Source organism: Sinohyriopsis cumingii, chromosome 4 (assembly GCF_028554795.1).
Source record: "Sinohyriopsis cumingii isolate HCF-2022 chromosome 4, ASM2855479v2, whole genome shotgun sequence".
NCBI lineage: Eukaryota > Metazoa > Mollusca > Bivalvia > Unionida > Unionidae > Sinohyriopsis > Sinohyriopsis cumingii.
This window is the reverse complement of record NC_142964.1, coordinates 16,199,313-16,226,558: the sequence shown is the minus strand read 5'-3', so window position 1 is coordinate 16,226,558 and position 27,246 is coordinate 16,199,313. Positions and strand designations below refer to the sequence as shown.

General features: G+C 37.7%; 1 protein-coding gene across 3 annotated transcripts in view; it reads right to left on the bottom strand.

Annotated features, from left to right (window-relative positions):
- LOC149800667 (arrestin domain-containing protein 3-like) overlaps window positions 1–27,246 on the bottom strand; it is a 331,927-nt gene that overhangs the window by 2,570 nt on the left and 302,111 nt on the right. For all 3 annotated transcript variants that reach the window (XM_089954709.1, XM_089954708.1, XM_089954707.1), the window contains exons 4-6: window positions 13,561–13,784; window positions 12,292–12,474; window positions 6,769–6,951 (exon numbers count right to left, since the gene is read on the bottom strand). In XM_089954709.1, the coding sequence (XP_089810835.1) occupies window positions 6,769–6,951; window positions 12,292–12,474; window positions 13,561–13,784 (590 nt within the window). The remainder of the gene's footprint in view (window positions 1–6,768; window positions 6,952–12,291; window positions 12,475–13,560; window positions 13,785–27,246) is intronic.

The window sequence follows — 27,246 nt, the reverse complement described above, 5'->3', positions numbered from 1 at the left end:
TCGAAGTTCCATCGGAGCATTCTCGCCGCTTTCTGCAGCAAGCCGACTAATTGGGGCTCTAAAAAAAACCTAAAAGATTGTCATAATGTTACCTCTAAAATTGGTAAGTTTTTGGCGGACAAAACTCCAGCTAAATGTGAATAATATAGATTCCAAATGAGGTTTTGAAAATAACACTTTGAATCATCAGTGAAACACTAAACCTTTCCTAGTTTTATTTTTCCTGCAACGTTTCATAAAACAAATTGAAGAAATTCTTTATAAAGCTTCATTATATCTGTGTCAGTTGCTCCTAGTGATGAGTTACTTTAATGTAATTGAAGTCATTAGGACATGATGATTTGACCTGATACCAACGACAGAATTAACAGAAGTTCGAAATGTCCGCTATTTACAAAGCTGATGTCTATTTCTAGCATGAGACCGATAAAGTAGAGGACGTTCTAAGTATGACAATGCTACGTGTCAAATAGGGGCAATAACTCGTAACATATTCGCTAGAAAACAAACGAACCAAGCCTCATTAATAAGCCGTGGCTTCATAAAATAAAGACTATAACATAGATGTTCTTAACTTTAAAAAGATTTGGAGCGGTAGCTAAATTTTGATAATAAAATATTTTTAGCGAATAAACGGACATAATTCCATTTCATAGCGAATAAAGAGACATTATACCCAAACATTTTCCCTGAAATCTATGAAAAGGAGAACTTCACCTGTGTCTTCCAAATGTTTGACGTCATAACAAATTTGGACGGGAGACAATCGGCAACACTATATGCTACCTACAAATAAATATACAGCTGGGATATGTGGGTGTGTGTATGTGTTGGTATAAAGCAAAATGATACACCAGTACTATTGGTATCTTTAATTGTGATCCGCCCATGGCGCCATAATACGCATACATAAATATTCTTGGAACTTTGTGCTGTTGGTTCTGTCTATTCCTATAGATCAAAGATGAATTTCTACTCATTAATCATTAGTAAGATATAAAAATAACGATAATAATAATACTAATCTCCGTTTTCTAAATAAATTTAACATGGTACACAATTTAATCTCAATCCCTTCTTTTTCCGTTTTCCCTTCCCCTTTCATGCATAAGGGACAAAATATGCAGAAATCTGGAGTGAGAGAAAAATAAATTGGGCTGGATAAAAAAAACTTGAAACTGAAATTGCACCAAGTAACCTACAATATTGTTATTCATAACGGTATGTTTACACTTCCCCTTGGGACCTATCTAAAGTGTTTATATAAAAATGATACAAAAAGTTGCAAATGCCGGTCGACACAAAAAGGTAAATGTCTTGGTACCGGGCACACTGTTTGATGTATTTAAAGCTTTGTTGATGATGTTGTTGTTTCGTAAACATATTACAAGGTTCTAAAAATCTATCATTATTAATTAATTATGAAAATATCAAAAGGTCGCTTCCTTCCTCTCTCTCTCTCTCTCTCTCTCTCTCTCTCTCTCTCGACCAACGTATCAAGATAAGTCCGAAAATCCATGAAAAGAAGAGAATAGAGGATTTTCGCTTATGTAATACCACAATGTCTCTGAACCTATGAAGACTGATGGTAAATGTTAAGTCTAACTGACCAAAGAGAGAGAGAGAGAGAGAGAATAAAACAAATGTATGGTCGGTAGTAATGTTATTTAAGGCAGAATAATGACTTAGATCAACTTTAAATATAATAAAATATTTTCATTAACTCTTGTTTCGTTCGTCGTTTCGCTTAGATTATATTCTACGCTAATTTCCTTGCGCCTGTACGTCAATGCATTGATGATCGTTCAGTATTCAAGAATCTATGTGTCTGTCTGTAGGCCTAGTGCTCTACTTTCTTCATTAAAAACATCTTTCATGTATAAATCATAAGTGTAACTTATATTGATTTAATCAATATGAATAAAAGTAGAAACTCAAAAATGAAAACAATCAACTTATCAATGTGAAAAGGTGATTGTGAATAGGCACAAAAATACAGAACTACATTTTGTAGCGACCACACTCGGCAGGAATATGAGTTCATTCACCCATTCAATACACAGTTTGACAATTATTATATGGAGATTCTCAAGTAAATTTTCTGAAGAATGGTAACGGAAGTTTGCATCATCTGATTTTGTACATAATACTTTACTTTCTTCTTACTGACATTGTCTGTACAAATTCTGTTAAGAAAAATTATAAATTATAAACACATCCTCTCTACCATATATTATATGTGCTGGGAATTCAGATAAATCAACAGGGAATTCAGGGAAAGTAATATAGAATTCATGGAAAGCGATTGGAGAAACAGCATGGAATTCATTGAAAGCAATATAGAATTCAGGTAAGGCGGTTAAGTACACAGCAGGGAGTTCAGGGAAAGCGATTGGAGATACAGCAGGGAATTCAGAGAAAGCAATATGGAATTCATGGAAAGTGACTGGAAACACAGCAGGGAATTCAGAGAAAACAATATGGAGTTCGTGGAAAGCGACCGTGAACACAATTAAAATATCTTGATCTTTATAATAGATTTGAGAATACAAAGCAAGTTTTCATTTCAATCATCACGGCGTTCCAACTAAGATAGCTATATATTTAGTTGATTTAAAGATGATCTTACTGTTGCTGTCTTGTAGTCCTAATGCATTTCAACTCAAACCATGCGAAGAAATGTATGCTCCAAATTCGGCCTAGTTCTATGTGCAGATTTCACTTTACTGCTTTCTATTTCGTTCATTTCGACCATTTCCTTCTTTTTGGAAAATATTCAGCATATGCATTCATTTGTAATTTATTTTTGAAGTGCCACTTCTACATTTAATATTTCTTGGGAAAATGTTCCGTCTTGTAGACGGTGAGTTCGTGTACACATAACATTTTCTACCATAATGTTAATAAAATCAGATTATTTCTAAAATGATTTACGGATTCAAAATGAATTTTTGGGGGATAGATACATTACGATGGTAAATGAGCTGTGCCAATGAAAGTCTATTGGTCTGAAAATTACCTAGCTGTAAAGCTCATTCAGTCAAATGTTTAAATTTCCCATTAATATATTTAATATCTCAATACGACCTACGTGAAATATTTAGGATATAAGTAAGGTAGGGTACCTCATGAAAGCGGATTATAAGTAAGTAGGGTACCTCATGAAAGCGGATTAAAACCCTTTCAAAATAAAACTAACAGTGAATAAAGCGGAGTTTTTGAACTGCTCTACCTAAAACTAGAAATAGTAGGCAACAGAATTTAGGTAAACACCTGGTGGACATCCATGATTGGACTGACTCTGGGTGAAGTTCGTCCAGTTTTGTAATGGGCTCTCAACCTTTAAGTTGAATCAATTCCGTTGAATCATTAATAAACGAAGATGTAGCTATTTATCATTATCAACCTTGTAAAAGACAAGCATATATCATGCTTTGTTAAACATACATATAAAAACAAGATCTCTGATCTCTGGCGTGCTAGCAATCCTAGTCAGTCACAAGACAGAACATCAACAGATTCAAACATGAGCCTAATCAGACTTATTCGGTGTGTTTATATCATATGTTTATATCTAAGATTGGGCAAATCAATGGACTATATTGAATAAGGGTCATTTTCTGCCTCTTCTCCAAATGTCCTTATAGTATGTATAATGTACATATGAGGTGGTTAACATTTATTGGTAACGTAAAAATACAGTTCCATTTAATGTTTACTCCACGTAGTCTTTGTTTACATATAGTTCCAAATGCCCCTTCAGCGCCTCTTTGAAAAATCTTGTTCCCAAGGCAATTTAGAAATAATGAAGAAAGAGATAAATGAATGGATAACATTGGTTTTAAAATATCTAAATCGTTATTAATCCGGGAATTTTGTTTAATATAATAATGAAGGAAATAATACAACGCACTCTAGTAATACGGGTCTAATTGCTCACGCGTAGCGTTACGTAGGCAGCTGTGATGCAACAGGGAAAACTACGACAATGATACATAGACAGCAAAATTCAAGATATTTTTTAAATTTTTAGTGATTAGCGCAACCGTGAACACATAAGTTAATATGAGAACCTAAAAATTGTAATAAAAATTAATCAATCATTCTGATCAAGCCTGCGCTTATATCTTATTTCTAGTTTCAAGTTGCTCAAATGTAACATTTTCTCTTAAATTTCCCATACCAGACCATGTTCAAAGGTCGTGTTTAGGAATGAAAAAGAAATTTATATGTATATTTAATGCAGAATAGGGTCATTTATACATCGAACCATACAATGAGATACAGAGTTGTTAAGGGGCCCCGAGTGGCCGAGTGGTCTAAAGCGCTCTCCGTTACGGATCACTGCCATCTCACCTCTGTCTGCGTGGGTTCGAGTCTCGGATTCAGCCAATGTGGGTATGTGAGAAAGCTTGCCAGTAGCTTCTCGTGGGTCGGTGGTTCTTTCCGGGGTTTTCCGGGTTCTTCCTCCACCAGTAATACTGGCCGCCATGTATATCGTGTGCTGAAAAATGGCGTTAAACCCTACAACAGCAACAGCAACAGCAGCAACAGAGTTGTTATATTTACAAGAAAATTTTCCCCCATAAAAACGGGGGAAGAAAATGGCCTTTATTCAATATAGTCCTTTCCAAATAAAGCAAGTAGAACATACGAAATATGCAAACTGTGACGGACGCACACCACAAGATTCACAAGACCATAATCACAAGGTCATACCATAAACTCATGTAGCATTCATTCGGTGTTTTTCATAATCCTTTCATTATGTTTTTGTACGTTTTAAAAACACATTATTGATTATATCGTGCCAAGGAAATAAGAGCTAAGTGGTGTCTCCAGGACACATCGCAGCAAAAGATTCGGTCTAGCATAGGCGGTTATCACACCCTCGACCATTGCATCACAAATCCGACGCAGTGCAAATTGAGTTACCGCCGTTCCTAATGATTTCATAAATTAATTTTCAATACTACTAATAGAGACCAATACACGTACTTCAGGACAAGTCATGCGAGTTCAAGTTTATTTTTTTTAAATAATGCTACCGATCAATGTCTTTTTAAGTAACAGACTGGATGTATAATCTCAAGCCATTAGCGATACTTCGTTTCGAATTTTACGATTAATTGAAAGAGACCATCTACATATAAGCCAAACAGGTACATGCCTTTCAGGTAACTGATACGTGTATTCGTAGAACATACAGAGAGATGATGGGTTCAAAGCTGATGAGGAGCTGAACTTCATCCTTCCCTTAGTTTAAATTAAAGACTAATCAGAAAATCTTGCCAACGTAGGTACAAGGATAAGATAATGCATGAGATGAAAAATAACATACCAAATTACTGACCCCATGACCTTTTACAACGAGCATTTACAACTCAGTTGTAACCTCAATGTGTGGTTGGCACTAACAAAGAAGTGAAAGTGCTATGTTTGTTAAAAAAGAAGAAAAAAGAAGAAAATTCAGAAGCTTGGAAATATCCCATAGAAAAAAATGAAGAAAACTTTTCCCCCAAAGGTTATTATGATAACATTAATTTTGCTAAAGTTTCGATTGACATTCCCTGCGTTCTCGATCTCACATCGATGGATATTTTCATCGAAAATGTTACCCTTTTGTACACGATCCATAATTTTCAATATTTAGTGGAGAGGATTGTAGTCATAAATTATAGCGACATAATTATTGCAACGGAATAATTTGCACAGACGTTATCGACATCAAGATAATACATTTTCAGTGCAAAGCTTGTGATGTTAACACGTTATGAGTTAAATGAAACCTCTTCTATTTTCTATTTTTCCTTCAGTATATTTGCCTGATAGTATGTTTTTTTGTATAATCTTCAACCGAAGTGTAATTGATTTTAGAACCAGCATAATTCTGAAAGGGAAAAATTCTAGAACTAAGAAACAGTTAAGACAAACTTCTTTCGTCTCCATTAGTTTTACCATTTAATGTACATTTAATTCGTTTTGAATTTTTTACCTTTGTCCGTGATTGAGAGTAGACTTTTGGTCTATCCGACTATTGTCATGTAATGACTACCTTAATTTTTGTCTTATTCTTAACAGATATTTACTTGAATTTAAATTCAATGCCAAGGTTCGATTACGAATTTGATTTAATTTTCCATCTTAAATGACCCATATCTCTGATATGTTATTGTGGCCGAGGTCAAGTAAACATAGCATACATAGGTTTTGTAAAAGAAAAAGCCTTCATTCCTATTGTAAGTTCAGCCTGTGGAATCATGATTTGTTGTGTTCATATATATTTTTGAGAGGAAATATTTATTTAAATTTTTCATTTGAATTACAAAATAACCTCATTGACTGTTATTACTAACAGCCTACTCTGGTATTATTGTGAATTCATTCAAAGACCTTATGGATTAAACCGCTGTGATTCATCGAGACTCTTGGTATATCAATATATGTCAGAATTTGTGTACATTAGTACATTCAAGACTGTTTGTACGTCAGGTCATTCAACATTATTGGAACTGATTTGGGACAATCTTTACTAGTGAACTTGTAATGGAATATTTAGGGTTATTTAGGATTTAATTCACAATATTACATGTATCTTTTAAATATGCACATTTTTGTATGCTTGGGAACTATTCGTTTTTGTAATTGCATATTACGTTTTGGTTTCGATTTCTTTGTTTAAGACCTACATTCGTAACAGCCACGCCCTTATATTTCAAAAGGAGAGTTGCTTATACAGAGTAACAAAAGAGATCAACTAATGCATACTGTAACAAAATACTGTATCCTAATAATACAGCTGCCCTCTGGGAAGGTCGGGGGAATAGGTGGAATTAGCAGCTTCTCTCCAGACCATGTATCCGTTCTTCCGGCAGGTACGCTTTTCCCCCTAACTTTTTGCAGCACGTAATCTACACATTTGGTCTTGGCGCCTCCATCATAAGCAGCCTTCTACAAAGAGTAGAATATAATTTTAACAAGTAAATATGCATGTTGACGCCTTTTCAAAATAAACAAACAGAACTAATTAAGTCTTTACCCGTATACTGCATAGCTTTCCGAAAATTTTTCACGTTCTATTGTTTATTCTCGCCATTCGTCTGTCTGTATCTATATTAGCGATGTATAAACGTTCACTTAAAAGGAAACGAGACTTGTCTTGTTCTGTTTAATAAAAAAGTAAATATAAATGTTGACTCCTTTTGAAACAGACCAAAATAGTCCGCTCCGGTGGCCTAGTAGTTAGAGCGTCCGCCTCGGATGCGGGAGGTCGCGGGTTCGAACCCCGGCCGAATCATACCAAAAACTTTAAAAAATGGTACTAACAGCTGCCTCTCTTGGAGCTCAGCATTAGGAAGTTAGTGTTACGACTGGTCGGCCTGATGTCAGGATAATGTGACTGGGTGGGACATCATGCTACATGTCTGTGGCATGATGCCCCAGTGCTAGACATCGCTAAAAACTGTCACACTGCAGACGTCGTAGCGATATGACTGGGGAAGAAAATCCAAATCCAAATCCAAATCACAAACCAAAAGTACTAATTATGTCTCTAACTGAATAGCTTTTGGAAAATGTGTGAAGTTCTTTTGTTTATTCTCGCTATCCACTTGTCTGAATCTATATTGGAGATGTATAAATTTTCATTAAAAGGAAACGAGACATGCCTATTTCTGTTTTAATGAAAATTTGACACAGCAAATCGTGTATCAATGATACATACGAACATACATGTTTTCGTTTCCAGCTGAGTTTAGACTAACGACAGGAAACTGTATATTTTCAGCAGGGATGAAATCTTTGCATCCCTTTCCAGCGTGTCCGCTACCAAGTCTAGTTTTGCTCTTATTGTAGCTATTCGCAATCGTTTATGAAATTATGCAGTTTGCTCTTTTCTGAGCTCTGAATTTCATTCATTTCTGACTAAATAAATAAATATGACAGACATAATTTAAAAGTGAAAGTTTTTTTTTAAATGAAGAAAGTAGATGACACCAAGCATTGCATGGTTACCATCCCGAACAGTGAAAGTACGGACATTCGATTGGCTCCATTGAAACGAGCGGGGAATATCCCAAGTTGAATCACCGACGTACAATAGGTTATACAGACATTTCAAGTTATTTACAGCAGATAAATCATTATTATACCTTATTTAACATTATATATTATTATGCCTTATTTAACATTAATTTATTATTATACCTTATTTAACATTATATCATTAGTATGCCTTATTTAACATTAATTCATTATTATACCTTATTTAACATTATATCATTATTACGCCGCATTTAACATTAATTTATTATTATACCTTATTTAACATTATATCATTATTATGCCTTATTTAACATTAATTTATTATTATACCTTATTTAACATTATATCATTATTATGCCTTATTTAACATTAATTTATTATTATACCTTATTTAACATTATATCATTATTACGCCGCATTTACCACTAATTTATTATTATACCTTATTTAACATTATATCATTATTACGTCGCATTTAACATTAATTTATTATTATACCTTATTTAACATTATATCATTATTATGCCTTATTTAACATTAATTTATTATTATACCTTATTTAGCATTATATCATTATTACGCCGTATTTAAGACTAATTTATTATTATACCTTATTTAACATTAACTCATTATTAAGCCTTATTTAACATTAAATCATTATTATGCATTATTTCACATTGCTGCTAATCATAAGGCTATCTCTTCATTCTGTTGATTTGTCAGTCAGATTTATTATCCAATTTTATAGGTCTAGCATACATCGTCGAATGCAGAGTTTAATCGAGGCCAAATTGACATGCTGGCGGACCAGCCAGCGAGACTGGAGATAATGAAAATGAAAAAGGGAGGGTTGTTGTTGTTGTAGGGTTTAACACCATTTTTCAGCACACGATAGGCTATACATGGCGGCCAGTATTAATGGTGGAGGAAGAACCCGGAAAATCCCCGGAAAGAACCACCGGCCCTCGAGAAGCTACTGGCAAGCTTTCTCACATACCCACGTTGGCCGAATCCGAGACTCAAACCTACGCAGACAGAGGTGAGATTCTTAATGGAGAGCGCTTTAGACCACTCGGCCACTCGGGGCCCCGAAAAAGGGAGGGATGGATTGAGATCTTTAGCATCAGAAAGATTACAGTATATATGAGGGCTACCCAGTCAAGGAATATACAGTATTGCCTTCTAGTCTTGACTGGCCATTGCATCTTTACATTAATAGTATCGCGTAACACTAACAAAATCCCATGGAATGTGTCCTTTAAGTTACTTGATGTAAGTTAAAGTTAGATATGTTCATCAGGATCAAACTTTTATTTTTCTAAAGATTGCCTTGTATTTTCGTAGCTTATTGCACGAGAGAGGGTGTGTGTGTGTGTGTGTGTTTGTGTGTGTCTGAGAGAGAGAGAGAGAGAGAGAGAGAGAGAGAGAGCGTGTGTTTGTCGGTGTGTGATTTTGTGTGTGATATTTAGATTTTTTACGTAGCTTTAACAATTTTAGCTATATCGTTACGATGTCTGCAGCATGGCAGTTTATAGTAATGTCAGACACAGGGGCATCATGCCACAGACATGTAGCAGCATTTCCCACTGTTATGTGTATTTGATTTAATTTATATTTGATTCGATTTAGTTGTTTGTTTGGTAGTTTTAATATTTTTCTTCCATTAGGTGTTAAAGTGAAGTAATTTTGTTTACTAAATTTGACATTTTCCAGAAATTAGTTTGACATGACTGTTTTTCTAAAACACCTAATATAGGAACTTTGTATCTTAATGCTGACCTAGTTTCTGACCTTGATTCAGATTTAGGAAGAGTTGAAGTAAACAACCTATTTTTATTGTGAGATTTATAGGGTGAAATGGATATTGTACTGGTGTACGTGACTTTAGACATGTGAATAGCTTCTATTTTGAAATTCTGGCTTTACCGGAATTGCGCAGTAGTCAGATTTAATAGCGATATACTGAGAAATAATTTTAGTTGGGTTTTTAAACACTTAGACATCAAGAAGTTCGTTTTTGTTGTGACCAGTTGAGTTAAATTTTAATTTTTCTTCAAATTATTTGGATTCTGAGAAATTAATTCTTTTCTCTGAGAATATTTAAGTGCTTATACAAAATTCTTGGACAAAGACATTTATTGAAATTTTATTCGGAATTCAAAACTGGACTATTATTTTCCGTGGTTCAACAAAGAATTGTAGATACATCAGTACTATACTGGCTACAGTATACGTCATCGCCTTCCATTTTAGAGTTTCGTCGTGACTCGAACTCAAATTCGTTAGATCATTTTATTACTAGGACTTCTAATTTTTAATTGTCGGATTATTTTTGGATTTGATTCTTAAAACCGTAAGTTCTATTTTTCATTTTTACCTTGTTTTTCTAGGGAAATCAATTATTTGCTAAATTTTACACAGCTTGTTGTCTTCACTTTTTTCTTGTTACTAAACACGTAACACCCACCTAGTCACATTATCCTGACACCAGGCCGACCAATCCTAACACTAACCTCTTAATGCTAAGCGCCAAGCGAGGCAGCTTCTAGAACCATTTAGAAGTATTTTGTATGACTCAGCCGTCGTTCGAACCAGCGACCTCCCGCATCCGAGACGGACGCTCTAACCTCTTAGGCCACAGTAGCGGCCAGAGAGAGAGAGAGAGAGAGAGAGAGAGAGAGAGAGAGAGAGAGAATAAAACGATTAGTCACATTTTTAATTAATTTAGGAACAGGGTTTCAAAAATAATTTTTTCTCGTTTCTTTCTTCTTTCATTAATGATGTGTGTCTGTGAGGGTTTATGTGTGTGTGTGTGTGTGTGTGTGTGTGTGTGTGAGTGTGTGTGATACAAAATGTCCAAAAAGGCATCTGTGATGATAGTAGTTTCCCAACATTTCGATCTAAAGCAAGGTTTCCCCAGGGGACAGTATAATATATTAACAGAGACAAACATGCACTCAAAGTGGCACGTGTAGAATATATAGTTACATTTTGGCACCGCAAAGTAAAACAATATCAAATATAAAGAAAAGGTCTAAGCTACAGGAAAAGAACACAATAACTAGAAATAACTACATATTATTGAAAGTGACCTATCTTCTGACGAACAGACAAACACTTTAATTGGTTCCTTTTGATATCTCTGGGACAAAGGTGAAATGGCAGCGATCGGTAAAGGAGAGCGCTTTATGTCACTCGGCCAACAGGGGCCCCTCACCGGACAAAGAAAAGGAAAGATTTCACTGAGCATTGAAACAAAATCACGTTTTGTTGTAGTAAGAATAGCACAGAGCTGTTATACTTAGTGTTGCGCCAAAACTGATTTAAATTGTGACCTTTTTCTTGCAACAATAAGCATTCTCCACTTTCTTTCCTTTATCGTAGTCTAACGTGCTATCTCTGCTTAAATAACTCTTTCTCAATCACGAAAAACAAAATAACAATACAAAGATTATCAAGTATTGTAGCATGATGCTCTACAGATGCTACACCTGACCATATCAAGTCGTTATATTGTCTATTCCATTATATAAATAAAGATGCTACACCTGACCATATCAAGTCGTTATATTGTCTATTCCATTATATAAAGAAAGATGCTACACTTGACCATATCAAGTCGTTATATTGTCTATTCCATTGTATAAAGAAAGATGCTACACTTGACCATATCAAGTCGTTATATTGTCTATTCCATTGTATAAAGAAAGATGCTACACTTGACCATATAAAATCGTTATATTGTCTGTTCAATTATATAAACAAAGATGCTATAAAATTGGCCATATCAAGTCCTTATGTTGTCGATTCCATTATACAGACAAAGATACTATAAAACTGAGCACATTACGTCCTTGTGTTCTCTATTCCATTATACAGACAAAGATGCTATAAAATCGACCATATCAAGTCGTTATGTTGTCTATTCCATTATATAAACAAAGATCCTATAAAATCGACCATATCAAGTCGTTATGTTGTCTATTCCATTATATAAACAAAGATGCTATAAAATTGACCATATCAAGTCGTTATCTTGTCTATTCCATTATATAGACATAGATGTTATAAAATTGACCATATCAAGTCGCTATGTTGTCTATTCCATTATATAAACAAACATGCTATAAAATTGACCATATCAAGTCGTTATGTTGTCTATTCCATAAATAAACAAAGATGCTATAAAATCGACCATATCAAGTCGTTATGTTGTCTATTGCATTATATTAAAATATTCTTTATTACCATTATGAGTTTTGCTTCATAGTATTTGATGTTTCTCCTGCTATCATTTCTAATCTCGGCCCAAAATTTGATTGCTTCCCCTGGCACGTAACCTTGACGCTCAGTAGAAATGGTGGCTGACATTTGTCCAGACGCACAACAGAGGCAGCACATTGTCTTCTCATCGGTTGCGACCATTTGCTTCTAAATATAAAATCATAGAAGGATATAAAATGTTTACGAAACTCGTGTTAGTGAAAATAATAGGCCTTACTTTATTGCTACTAATTCACGTACTAATATTTTGACAAAACTTTGGAAAAGAAAGAAAACTATCGCGCTGTCATACGAAGTCAAATGTTAAAATAGATCTGCATTTGCCTTTGAACGTTTTGCGAACAATAGAGACTGGACTTCCGCCCCTTAAACAGGTCAACCATTTAAAATGAATCGGGTATTTATAATGCTACCAATTTTAATTTTGCATCATTGATCGAGCGGTCGATATGGTTGGTGAATCCTTAGCTTTACTTCGCCTTCCTGGTTTACTCTTGTTTGCTGTTAATACTGACGTCCACATGTCGATATGCTTTTCTGTACCGTATCCAACTTTCAATAATATAATCAGCCTTAGATGTAATTTACTCTGCATATTTAAAAATGTGTGGAAAGTATAAAAGGGAGGGTATGTACCAAATGTAAAACCAACTTTGTATTTTATTCAGTTTTCTCGTAACTCAAAACACAAGAAAACCAGTCAACTGTGAAATATTTGCTCTTCAACTTAGGTCGAAAAATTTGATCGAGGACTAAATCACAATGGCTCATTTGTGGGCCAGTATTATGCTATGTGAATATGTAGTGCAAACATTTGGAAATATAACCTATTATACGATCTATATTGGGAATCATTCATTGAAGTACTCTTGTCTTAATCAGAAAGTCTGAGTTAGTACTCAGTTCATGAAAAGAACGTACATTATCGATAGATATAGAAAAACATATTTTACTAGTGTTATAATCATAACTAAGAAATATAAATCAGTGTTCAGTTGTGTGTCGTGAAGATAAAAGCCGACAAGCTACTGAATGTAACCAATAGGTTATATTACGCAAAAGGATAAAGATATAATTAATTAGAATAAAAGGTAAGAAAAAATATCGATCATCATTCTTTTATCCTAAATCTAATGGTTTATGTAAAAAAAAATTGTATGTGGTATACTTTCATATTTAGTGCAAGAGCTATATAAAGTTTGCGTGAGCCATGTTGTCAGTGCAGAGACTTACAGAAACATCGTGAAGTTCATTCAAGTTCAGCACGGGTAAAACTGTGAAGGGACGTTTCACCGACAAGTTGCTGGTCCATGGTCGAACCACAGTTAACTCCAGTTCGTAGAGGACTTTCCCACATGAACCATGATAAGACGAAGGAATTCTTTCAGGAAGTATAAAGCTGAACGGGAAGTTGTATGTACCTTGCTGGTATTTAACGTCTTCCTTTTGTCCTTCATCTAATCGTCAAAAATCGAACATTTCAACGGCATAATAAATCCACCAAACTAAAGCTGTTGGATTGCCTTCCTTCGCATATTACCCAAAAAGTTTCCTATTTGTAAACAAATACAGTTGAGAATTATACACATATGACTCTCTAATTGATAGACATCAAAACACTACAATTATGGGACAAATAAGGACAGGCAACAGATAAGTAATAAAAAAAATCTTGCTTTTCAAAATCTAAATTACCACCGTTATATTACATTCAATTAAGAAGACTCACCGTCCTGACCATAGTTTATAACACTGAACATGCTCGTCTACAATCCATTTTCGTTGTCTATAGTCCATTCTAGTTGTCAACAATCCATTAGTGTAGTCTACAGTCCATTTCAGTCGTCTACAATCCATTAGTGTAGTCTACAGTCCATTCTAGTTTTCAACAATCCATTGGTGTAGTCTACAGCCCATTTCAGTCGTCCACAATCCATTAGTGTAGTCTACAGTCCATTTCAGTCGTCTACAATCCATTAGTGTAGTCTACAGTCCATTGCAGTCGTCTAAAATCCATTAGTGTATTCTACAGTCCATTCTAGTTTTCTACAATCCATTAGTGTATTCTACAGTCCATTTCAGTCCTCTACAATCCATTAGTGTAGTCTACAGTCCATTCTAGTTGTATACAGTCCATTAGTGTAGTCTACAGTCCATTCTAGTTTTCTACAATCCACTAGTGTAGTCTACAGTCCATTTCAGTCGTCTACAACCAATGAGTGTAGTCTACAGTCCATTTCAATCGTCTGCAATCCATTAGTGTAGTCTACAGTCCATTTGAGTCGTCTACAATCCATTAGTGTAGTTTATAGTCCATTTGAGTCGTCTACAATCCATTAGTGTAGTCTACAGTCCATTTGAGTCGTCTACAACCCATTAGTGTAGTCTATAGTCCATTCTAGTTTCAACAATCCATTAGTGTAGTCTACAGTCCATTCTAGTTGTCTACAATCCATTAGTGTAGTCTACAGTCCATTAGAGTCGTGTACAATCCATTAGTGTAGTCTACAATCCATTAGTGTAGTCTACAGTCCATTTGAGTCGTCTACAATCCATTAGTTTAGTCAACAGTGCATTCTAGTTTTCTACAATCCATTAGTGTAGTCTACAGTCCATTTCAGTCCTCTACAATCAATTAGTGTAGTCTACAGTCCATTTCAGTCGTCTACAATCCATTAGTGTAGTCTACAGTCCATTCTATTTGTCTACAGTCCATTAGTGTAGTCTACAGACCATTCTAGTTTTCTACAATCCATTAGTGTAGTCTACAGTCCATTTCAGTCGTCTACAATCAATTAGTGTAGTCTACAGTCCATTCTAGTTGTCTACAATCCATTAGTGTAGTATACAGTCCATTAGTGTAGTCTACACTCCATTTGAGTCGTCTACAATCCATTAGTGTAATATACAGTCCATTCTAGTTTTCTACAATCCATCAGTGTAGTCTACAGTCCATTTCAGTCGTCTACAATCCATTAGTGTATTTTATAGTCCATTTGAGTCGTCTACAATCCATTAGTGTAGTCTACAGTCCATTAGAGTCGTGTACAATCCATTAGTGTAGTCTACAATCCATTATTGTAGTCTACAGTCCATTCTAGTTTTCTACAGTCCATTAGTGTAGTCTACAGTCCATTTCAGTCGTCTACAATCAATTAGTGTAGTCAACAGTCCATTTCAGTCGTCTACAATCCATTAGTGTAGTCTACAGTCCATTCTAGTTGTCTACAATCCATTAGTGTAGTCTACAGTCCATTCTATTTGTCTACAATCCATTAGTGTAGTCTACAGTCTATTTCAGTCGTCTACAATCCATTAGTGTAGTCTACACTCCATTTGAGTCGTCTACAATCCATTAGTGTAGTCTATAGTCCATTTGAGTGGTCTACAATCCATTAGTGTAGTCTATAGTCCATTTGAGCCGTCTACAATCCATTAGTATAGTCTACAGTCCATATGAGTCGTTTTAGTGTAGTCTATAGTCCATTCTAGTTTCAACAATCCATTTGTGTAGTCTACAGTGCATTCTAGTTGTCTACAATCCATTAGTGTAGTCTACAGTCCATTAGAGTCGTGTACAATCCATTAGTGTAGTCTACAATCCATTAGTGTAGTCTATAGTCCATTCTAGTTTTCTACAATCCGTTAGTGTAGTCTACAGTCCATTTCAGTCGTCTACAATCCATTAGTGTAGTCTACAGTCCATTCTAGTTGTCTACAATCCATTAGTGTAGTCTACAGTCCATTAGTGTAGTCTACAGTCCATCTGAGTCGTCTACAATCCATTAGTGTAGTCTATAGTCCATTTGAGTCGTCTACAATCCATTAGTGTAGTCTGCAGTCCATTTCACTCGTCTACAATCCATTAGTGTAGTCTATAGTCCATTTCAGTCGTCTACAATCCGTTAGTGTAGTCTACAGTCCATTTCAGTCTACAGTCCATTTCACTCGTCTACAATCCATCAGTGTACTCTACAGTCCATTTCAGTCGTCTACAATCCATTAGTGTAGTCTACAGTCCATTTCAGTCGTCTACAACCCATTAGTGTAGTCTACAGTCCATTCTGGTTGTCTGCAATCCATTAGTATAGTCTACAGTCCTTTTGAGTCGTCTACAATCCATTAGTGTAGTCTACAGTCCATTTCAGTCGTCTACAATCCATTAGTGTAGTCTACAGTCCATTACAGTCGTTGACATACTATTTTAGTTTTCTTCAGTCCATTTTAGTAGTCTATAATCCATTTTACCTGTCTACAAACCTTTTTGGTCATCCACAATCTATTGCGTACATTATAATTTAGTCTTATACGGGCCATTTTAGTTGTCTACGGTACTTTTTAGTCATCAACGTTCAAATTTTACTACTACTACTACTACTACTACTACTAATAATAATAATAAAAAAGAAGAAGAAGAAGAAGAAGAAGAAAAATAATGCTCATTAATAATAATAATAATAATAATAATAATAATAATAATAATAATAATAATAATAAAGCTGATGTTTTTCCTTCTTCCTAACAGCTAATTAACTTTACTTCGTAGTCAGTTTGGCAGGTACTAGAAACATGGATGTCGGAAAGGCAAAATCTCACCTCGACGAAGGACCAAAGGAGGTGTATATTGACAACGTGTCTTCACTTATCTCTGTGATGAATAGCTCCAACTCCTGTGGTATATGCCTCAAGCAGTAATGTAAAGTTTTATGAAAATGAAAGTCTAAGAGGATAGTAATACAGTAGAAACTAGTTTCAATGAACTTTTCTTAAGTAATTACATGTGATAACGGTGACTTCCTAACGTCACTCTTCGTCCTTAGGCCTTCTTCAGTTTCGTAAGGGGAGTACGGGAGGAATATGATGTCCATGTGAGTAGTTCAAAATGAGAGTTTGAGGCCATCTCAGTAACAGTACTAACATCCGATTAGCCTACCGAACTATGCCAGCAGACAGTACGCAGAGCTCCACTGGCAGTAGAGACTGAGAGATCTCTAGCCAGCTAGGTTCCATCGGTAGGTTACCCGTCGTAATGAGAAGTACACTAATGTACCGGAGACTTTCGTAGCTGTCCGAATGATATCTGGCAGCAGGAACCACTGGGTCGACAAAAAAGAAAAAAACATTCCTTTTAGGCTACCGAGCGTCGTATAAAACGAGGATTCGCATTTGACATTGGGGAATGGTTTGTCACAGTGAGAGTGACGAAACGGAGTACCCGCTGACAAGCACGGTTACTACAAGACAAATATGGAGGTTTGATATCCGCCCTCGGAATATAGAGTTTTGATGTATCCTCAGTCGGAGTGGAGTTTATGTGCAGAAGGTACATAACCAACATGCGTTACAAAGATGTTTCGAGAGCCATGGGTTTCGTCGCTCTGACAATCCCACTAAAACCGCCAACTTCAAACTGGAGTTACTCTAAAGGACAAACTGTAGCCGCATATGATAAATTAATAACGATAGAGAAACGAGCAGCAGAGGGGGCGAATCCGACATTTTGTCCAATCGTCATTTTGCTTAATTATTACTTCTGCACTCAGCGGATCCGGTGTAGTCAGCGCTGGTAAAAAAAAACGACGTCGGTCCATCTTACACGATGGTGACGTCATTTGGTTTAATTAACACCTTCTGCGCGTCGATCCCCAGCGTCGTCAGTGTCCGGTAAGCACAGCGACGACCGCGTCGATGTCATCGCCCCCTCTGCTGCTAAGTGGTTATTTACAATGAAAATCTTTATGATCTTACAAACAGAGTGATCACTAACTCCTCCTCTTGTAGATCAATTAGGTTATTTGACTGATCGGTAATTCTAAAATTAATTCTCGTTAAAAACCGATCATGGCATCGCATATAGACCGGATTAATCGGACTCTCAACGATTAAAAATCCCGGAGGGGCTGTTGGTGAAAACGAATAAAGGATATATCCCTGTTGAGCCTGATTTGATTGCTTGGTATCCACCTGGTAACTCCCTTCGATAACATCGCACACTAGATTAATCGCTATCACCGATGCAATATTTACGTTGTATGGAGCAATATGCCTACCACCATCTCCGTTATCGTATCTGAGGATAGTTGATGGGGGGGCGTCCGCGGGTGGATTCTTAGGCCATCCTAGTATGGTTCTTATTGAACTGTTATAAATATCAACCATATACCCCGGTGTGCTTATTTCAATCGTCGACGATAACGTCGGTTCATGAACCGTAATAGCGATTTTTGATTCTTTTCCTGTGATCGATTTTATCCTGCGTTGAAATTCCTTATTGATTTGTTCTATTTGGTATGACCCAGTTGGTATTGTAACCTCCTCCCAGTCTGGGGTCCCATCGGGTTTATTTGTCCGTGCAAAAACCAGCGAGTTATTAGGTTGTTGTCCATTAAATGCGTCCGCTCGAATATTAGGCCAACTGTGATATATTCGCAATTTTGCCAGTGCTATTTCCTTTACTGGAACCGGCGATGGGAAGTTCACACTGAATTCGGGTTTCGTTGACGTTATCGATATCATATTTGTTTGTACCGGAGTGGTATTCTCCGCGATCCGCTGAAGTAATTGAGACCCTTCGGGGTTCAGCGACATTATTATTATTCGTTGTTTTTAGTGTCTAATTTCAACAACCAGGTGGTTCCGGCTTCCAGTTAAAAATCCTCGATTTTTGACATCGCGGAGCTATACAACTGGACCATCGTGGAGAATTCAACATCGGATACGAACAAATTATCAATCGATAATGAGATCAACCCGGATAATTTCGAGTATGCGTCGGATACTATTTGATGTTTTACTGTATACTCGTTGAGTTTTTTCTGAAAACACGATGATATCTTCCTAGTGATTGCGTTGGCAACTCCAGCAACTGTTGTCATCGCGGAAACAGCGATTGGAACAGCGATCGGGGCTATCGTGGTCACCGTGGATAAAACGACGCCGGTACCGGCCACTATACCCGACACCGAGTATACGACCGCGTCGATGGTGGTTATTTTTCTGCGGTATTTTTTTATTTTTGCGCGGTATTGTTCGGAAAGCGTTTTCAAATTCGCGGAGAATTCTTTTGCGGTATCGAATCGATATTGATGTGACGTCGGTGATACCTCTGATTCAGTTACCCTGGTGGTCATTTTATTCTAAAAGAGCTAGTGTTTTTAATTACTTAGATTCGCTACAAATTCCACATACCATGTAATGTTTGCCCGGGCTAAATTTCCATCAACGGCATAAATTGTAAACTGTTCAGTTGCGTTCTTGTCTATAATTGTTGATATTGTATTGTTAAACCCGGATGAACTCGACGATAATATATTAAACTGCATCATTGAAACCAGTGTCAATCGATAAATGCCCTTAACAGTTGCGGTAGTATTTACTGTATTCTGTGTAGGAGTCCAATCGAATGATCCATGCCGAATTGTGTATACTGTGTTGATGATGTTCTCATGAGGGATTTTTATTTTTTCGAATTGCTCTGCTACTCTCGGTAGTCCGTCTTTAATCGCTTCAACATCAGTTCCGATTATTTCTATTCTCCGCAGATTCGCGTCGATATTATTCTTGTTCGCTGCAACCCTAGTAATGAGTATATCTATTTCCTGTATATGCGCGTCCACATTTTTTTTGTTCGCTGCAACCTTAGTAATGAGTGTATCTATTTCCCGTGTATGCGCGTCCACATTTTTTTTGTTCGCTGCAACCTTAGTAATGAGTGTATCTATTTCCCGTGTATGCGCGTCCACATCTTTTTTGTTCGCTGCAACCTTAGTAATGAGTGTATCTATTTCCCGTGTATGCGCGTCCACATCTTTTTTGTTCGCTGCAACATCAGTTTTGACTGTTTCTATTCTCCATTCATGCGCGTCTATATTATTCTTGTTCGCCACAATATCAGTTTTGATCGTTCCTATTCTCTGTTCATGCACGTCTATACTTTTTTTATTCGCTACAATATCAGTTTTGATCGTTTCTATTTCCCCTGTATGCGCGTCTATATTTCTTTTGTTCGCTGCAACATCAAGTTCGATTGTTTCTATTTCCCCTGTATGCGCGTCTATATTCCTTTTGTTCGATGCAACATCAGTTTTGATTGTTTTTATTTCCTGTCCATACACGTCTATATTTCTTTTGCTCGTTGCAACATCAGTTTTGATCGTTCCTATTTCCCCTCTATACACGTCTACACCCTTTTTGTTCGCTTCAATATCAGTTTTGATTGTTCCTATTTCCTGTGTATGCGCGTCTATATTCCTTTTGTTCGCTACAATATCAGTTTTGATTGTTTCTATTTTCCGTCCATGCGAGTCTACATTATTTATGATCGTTGCAACATTAGCGCCGATTATTTCTATTTCCCGTTCATGCGCGTCTACACTCCTTTTGTTTGTTGCAACATCAGTTTTGATTGTTTTTATTTCCTGTCCATACGCAGTGATATCATTTATAGTTGTTGTAATCTCATCCAGCTTGGTATTTTTTTTACCAAAGAATTTATCAAAGTTGTCATCGATCCTGTTAACATTTTTTCGCAACGTGTAAAATTGGCCCGACAGCGTTGCAAAATCCAAAATAGTATTCCTTATTGTTGTAATATTCGGTTCGGTTACCGCCGGGGTCCCGAAAAAACTAGCGGTAGTGAGCTGTATATCGGTGATAGATTTTTTCACCTCGGTGGCAGATTTTTTCACCTGCGCGTCGAGTTCGGTCACCGATCTATCCAACCTTATAAAACCGTCTTTGACTAATGTTACCGCCGATATATGTTCACCCGGTTTGAGTCGTCCGTCGCCGGTATACAACGAGATAGTGTCCTCGGCGGCATCACGCTGTCGTGTTAAAACATCATCCAGCGACACATTACTGGATTTCAATTTACCCTGGCGGTCTTGAAATACGACTATTTCACCTGGGTCAACACTGGTTAAATTCAACGTATCGGCGATTTCATCCTCGATTAGTTTTTTTATGTCATCGGTGGCGAGCGTTTCCGTGGATTCCTTCAGCGCCGAAACCGGTCGTCCCCAAATATCAATCATCGTTATTGTAAAAAAAAACGGCGTTTCTAATTAACCCGCCGGGCCTCTACGACCCCACTAGTGTATTCGTTTACAACTACATGAGGTGGTTTTCGCGATGATGAAATCGCCGCGAGTACGTTCAATACCTCACGGCCGCATATCGGCGGGTCGCTTAACTGCTGTGTTGGCAACGTGGAATAAAACGCCCGGGCTGAACACGCCCGGATATACCGCATGAACTCGTTTGGCGGGGCTAACCCGTATGAATCAAAATAGACGATTGCACGCGGATCAATCGCGTATGCAACCCAATGAGTTCCCGCTCCGGAGGACCCATCGAGGTTAATTATGCCTGTTTCAATATTCCTTGGTGCCGCCGGTAATTGATCCCTCATAAAAACACCTCTGAAGTTTTTTATCGCTAGCGCGTTTGCGGCGTCTATTAAATCAAAATTAGACATTGGAGTCATTGACTCCCGAGTCAATAAACGGTTCCCGGTAGTCTTAGACCCTTTCCCGAGTACCATGAATACGGGGTTCCCGGTAGTCTTAGACCCTTTCCGGCCACGGGTCGTTTTTTTTTGTAGCCTTTCCCGGTTGCCTTCTTCAATGCCATTCCCGCCGCGGTACCAACGGCTCCTAACGCCGCCGCCTTCGCCACTGCTGGTGCGGCCGCGGCAATCAACGCTGGAATCGCGGCTAACAGCGGAAATATCCCACCGGTCTTTTCCATGTTTTTAATTGCTGCGGCCGAGAAATCTATTTGAACACCCTTTTTATTCTTCATCGCATCATTGAAATGTTTTATTTGACGCGCCGTCAACGATATCTTATGATTACCACCTGCCATCTGTGACGGCTTCAGCGTTATTGTGGTTCCGCATTGTTTAGCCGACTTTGATCGTAATTTCTTGACTTGACCATCAGTCAACTCTACACTGACGACACTATACGACATTTATTGTAAACGCGTTTGTGCTTTCAATTACATGTTTTCCACTGGCGCATCAACGATTCTCATTCGTCCACCAACGCCTTCTAGCAGCATTGATTTATCGCTGAGAATGACAGCAACCGCTCTATAATTAACACCAGCCGGGTCTATACGAGCTCGGAAGTGTATATCAACGACGGATTGTCTCGTTAAATCAAGATGTTCCAGCGAAAAATAATAAATCGGATACAGCTTTTTAAAATCAAGTTGTGATATTTGCAAACCAGTGTCGACGTTTTGATCACGACCCATATATGACAGCAATCGATGATACACACGTGCGACATGGTTGTCGCCGTAATTAAGCTGTATATCCTCGGATGGTTCCTGTTGTCCGTTTATTCTCAGCGAAACATCCCTGACTCCTAATTGATCAAATATCATATGGCTGTGTTCTTGATTACCCAATCGTTCCCTATTCTGTAGCGCTATAAAAATATGACGCGGGGCTGAAACACCCTGTTTTGATGCTAGGTGCCATGTAAACGTATCGGCGACGTTATCCTCTTTAGCATCAGTTGTTACCGCTAGCCAACTTAACAACGATTTCCCTCCCTGTTCCATAAATGCTAACAATCGTGCTTCCGTGGTAACTGATGGAGTCAGCACCGGCATCCACAATGCCATTTTAGTTAAAATGACTTTACCGGCAGCGACGCCAGCAGCACGCCATATTGCATTGTTATCATCACCCCTTCGCGTCAGCGCGATTGTATGCTTAGCCCCATAGATAACTTTTCTAACATTTCTGCAGAATCCAAATATGTGATGGAGTGGAATCGCGCATGAAAACTGTCGGCGTGGTCCTTGCAACATCCCTACTCGTGCTGCGAATCCCATATTGTAATTATTGTTAAGACTTTTCATAATATTGAACTCAGCGCCCGGTCTTGCTCTGCGGTCTGGATTGGCTGCTTCAGCCTGTGGGTCAGTTGCGGTATCTCTTTCCACCAGCACGTTGATGTACTGAAGATGATCAGCGTTATTAGTTGTGTCCTTTGCGAACATTATAGATGGGCCCGCCGATCTTGTATAATCATCCGAGTATCTCGCTAACCCAATTATCGTCGTTGCAACATCAACCTCGCGTTCTATTGATTCAATTTCTCGCCCGTCAATAAGATATCTGGCACTCTCAAATAACGCCATGATACCGTTGTTGACGAAGCCAACTCGAACACGATGGTCATCTGCGTATGGTGCATTATCGGCGGCATTTGTCACGAGTTCTCCCTCAATTTCGATAAACGCTTCACATGGCAGAAAGTATCTACTGGTATCTTGGACTTGAAGTTCAATTCGCGATCGTAGGTCGGGTTGCGCTGCATAATAAGAATAATATTGATAATCACGGACAGAATCATCCCTGCGCACTGGGGCATCCATATCAAACGCGGGATCAGCGGTTCGCGCAAACATTTTATTATTTATCATGTTGATGTTTTCAATTGCGATTTTCTTTGAATTCTGTTTAAGACCACTCCCCCGCTATTGTGTTCATGGGCGCGTTGGTGGATGACTGAGCCGCCAACGACTCTAGTTTTTCTTCCACGGCGTTATTTATTACTTTACTGACATTTGCAGGCATCACCGTCGTTGATGGCATCACCGGTGGTTTCTGTTTTTTTCTTGAAAATCTTTTGGATTTCACCAACGACATTAGTTTGTCCTTTGCTGCAGAAAGCGCCTTTCCGGCAACATCTCCAATGGCACTAATACCCTTATCACGAATAACATCAATAGCCTTCATTCCTAATTGTTTGGCTAACGGCGCTACTTTTGGAGCCATTCTTGTAAATAACCCCGCAATGGTGCTACCGAGACCATCTCCATAGTACGCGCGGTAAACAGGCAATCGCGAGTTTACCACGTAGACGAGTACTGGTTTATCATGGTTGTAGTGTATGATCATCCTTATTAAAAACACCAGTTTTCCAATTAATCATCCACGAGTTCGTCTATGAGCGTTCGATATGTATTAATGTCTATGATACCGCCTGCAAATAACCGCTTGCAAATATCAGCAGCCTCATTGATTATTTCCGTAGAGTTATTTCCGGCTCGTTTTCCTCCAATTAATACCTCTAGCCGTGATATATCACTGAGAACACTACCAGGACAGGTAACACTAGCGTTTTCAACTAGACCACTACCACTTGGATACCCCTCTCCGCTTGTTTTTTTAGAACCAGCTTTTTTTTGACGTTTTTCTCGGACTTCTCCTTTTTGTTGTTGTAGTATTTCTTGTTGTTGTAGTATTTCTTGTTGTTGTTGTATATCATAATCATCAATTCCCCTTCTAAATTCTTTATATCCCAATTCTTTTGTATCCAAGCGATCAATCTTTTTATTCGTTTTATACAACCAATTAACCCAGTCATCTCGTTTTATATTACTGTTTTTATACTCGTCTTTTAAAAAGTTTTTTCTTGAATGATAGCTTTGAGCGGCAAAATTACCAAAAACCCTATACTCGTCGAATTTCAGTAATTGAAATCGTTTTATTTGTGTTATAGCCTCTTCAGTGAGTTTATCTATAAAGGGGATCCCTTTTTGAGTGGAAATTTTTTGAAGTTCACCAACATCACCCTGTTCAGAATCATCAATATCAGCTAATCGTTCATACTCTCGTTGGGTTTTTATATCACTGGAAAGTTGTTTTATCCGTTGCTGTGTTTGTTCTGTCTCTGCTGCTATCTTTTCAAGTACAGGAAGAAGAGGCACCTCTTTCCGTTCGCCTTCCTTAGGAATATCCCCATATATTGCTCGTTCTGTTGCCGCTGTAACATCCTTAGTCGCTTTAGTTACCGGGGCAAAGAGTTGTTCGCTTCCAACAGTAAAATCGGTTTGCATTTGTTGTCGCGTTTGAAGTTTCTCTCTCACTCTGTCTCGTAACGGTATGAACTTTTTAAGCGCTGCTAGCCGCTCTCTGGCTAGCCGAGTAGTAAGTGATTCACCTACCATTATTGTAAATTGATCCGCAATTTTCTAATTTTCCGCCGAGTGTACCATCGGGGGCTCCACGGAGTTTTCGTCTATAATCCTTCTAATGTTTTTGATCTTACTAGAAATCTCCCGGCGTCGTTCATAAACACGTCCGAGTTTTTTTCGTATTATTTCAACGGCAGTAAATAGTCCAATGAATGCATTTGCGTCATTGTGGTACAGGTTCTCATTAATCGTATGTTGTAATCGTTTTACAAAAAAGTACTCGCGGGCCAGGGTAAAACGCCCCCGTTTCGACTGTTCGTTAATAATTTCATAATCGGATAATATTTTTTCACTGTCGAGACCATCAGATAATTCAATTCCTTGATTTTTTAATTTTGAAATCTCGGCTAATATATTATTGATGTCTTCGATATTCATTATTCTTATAGAACATCTTGCTTTTAAATAAAAAAAAATGAAACCCCGTGTATCAATCCCGAGGTGTTTAATAATTCGTTTTCTTCCGGAATGGACAATTTATTGTCATGGCGACTTCGTCAGCGCCATAGGCGCCGGTGACTTCGTATCTACATATGAAAATCGAATTCTATGCCCGGTCTTTTTTGAGATTGCTGTTTGATATACTCGTTCTGCTACTTTTCGTATTGAGGCGATACAAATGTCAAAGTATCTACTGGCTTCATTCATCGACTGAAATATTTTTTCCTCGTGAGTTGTTGTATCAAATGACTTTACGGGTTTTGCTTTCTTTGGGTATTTACCGGTTTGGCCTTTTTTGGTATTTTGACTCTGCGAGACAGCTTGCAAGTTTATAAGAGAATTATCAGTCTTATTATTATTAATATGATCAATCACAAGTCCATTTTCGATTAATCCGTTGAATACCTCAAATACCGCCCTATGAACATGGTACTTCTTCTTTCCGGCACCAAACATCAGATACCCCTGATTACTTACGGTACCAACCGGCTTCTTCAGTTTGCGGTTTCTAACAATGCCGTCGCGAGATGCCTCGTAATTGACGAGCACAGGATGCGGCTGAAATTCTTGGTCCATTTGTATAATAATACTACTTGTCTAATTTATTATTTGGTTTAATTATGAATCTTTCAACGTAGTCTTGGGGGGTTTTGATGACGAAGTCAGCGGTGGGGTCAATGACGGCGTTTTTAATTCGCTTGTCATAATAGCGTTTTAGTTCCCTGTATCGCTTTCCGCCACAATTGATACACAACTGCGATTTTCCTCTTACACCGACGTGGCAAACCAAGCACGGGAGGGGGCCAAGAGAACCATTACGAACGCTTTGTAAATGATACCCGCAGAATTCACCTCTGCATGATTTATTGCACGGGGTTGTCGACCCAATCATCAACCATTTGCAGTGATTCATTATACTATATTCTTTCATTTAAATACTTGTTTTAATTATATGGATGAGTTCGAGAGATTAGCAGCAATTAAGCCCCGGAAAAATATTAAGTTCAATCTCGATAGAGTCCTCAAGGACACACCAAAAGCGTTAATAAACGATAAAACCCTGTTGAATAAAATACGCGATTGTATCAATGAATTCAAGCGTGATGGCGCATCTCATAGTTGGTCAACATTTCGAATTGATGGCGTCGTTGATGCTACCATGAACGACAACCGCGCAGCAACGATAATATCACAACTTGACGGTAAAAGGTATTTCTTCAGAGTAAAATTCATTGTCCGGGTGGAATCAGGTAATTGGATCATACGTGATAAATTTGAACCAGTTCTCAGCGACATGAAAACAGTCACTGTCAGCCGCGACTCCAAGCCGGGGTTGTTAACCGGAATTGACAGACCATACTATGAACGAGCGTATCCTGAAACAGCAGTTGTTTATGGAATATACCCGTTAAATAAGAAACCTGATATCGGAAAACTGAAACCGATGAAACAGTCAACTGGGATAAATTGTGTAGC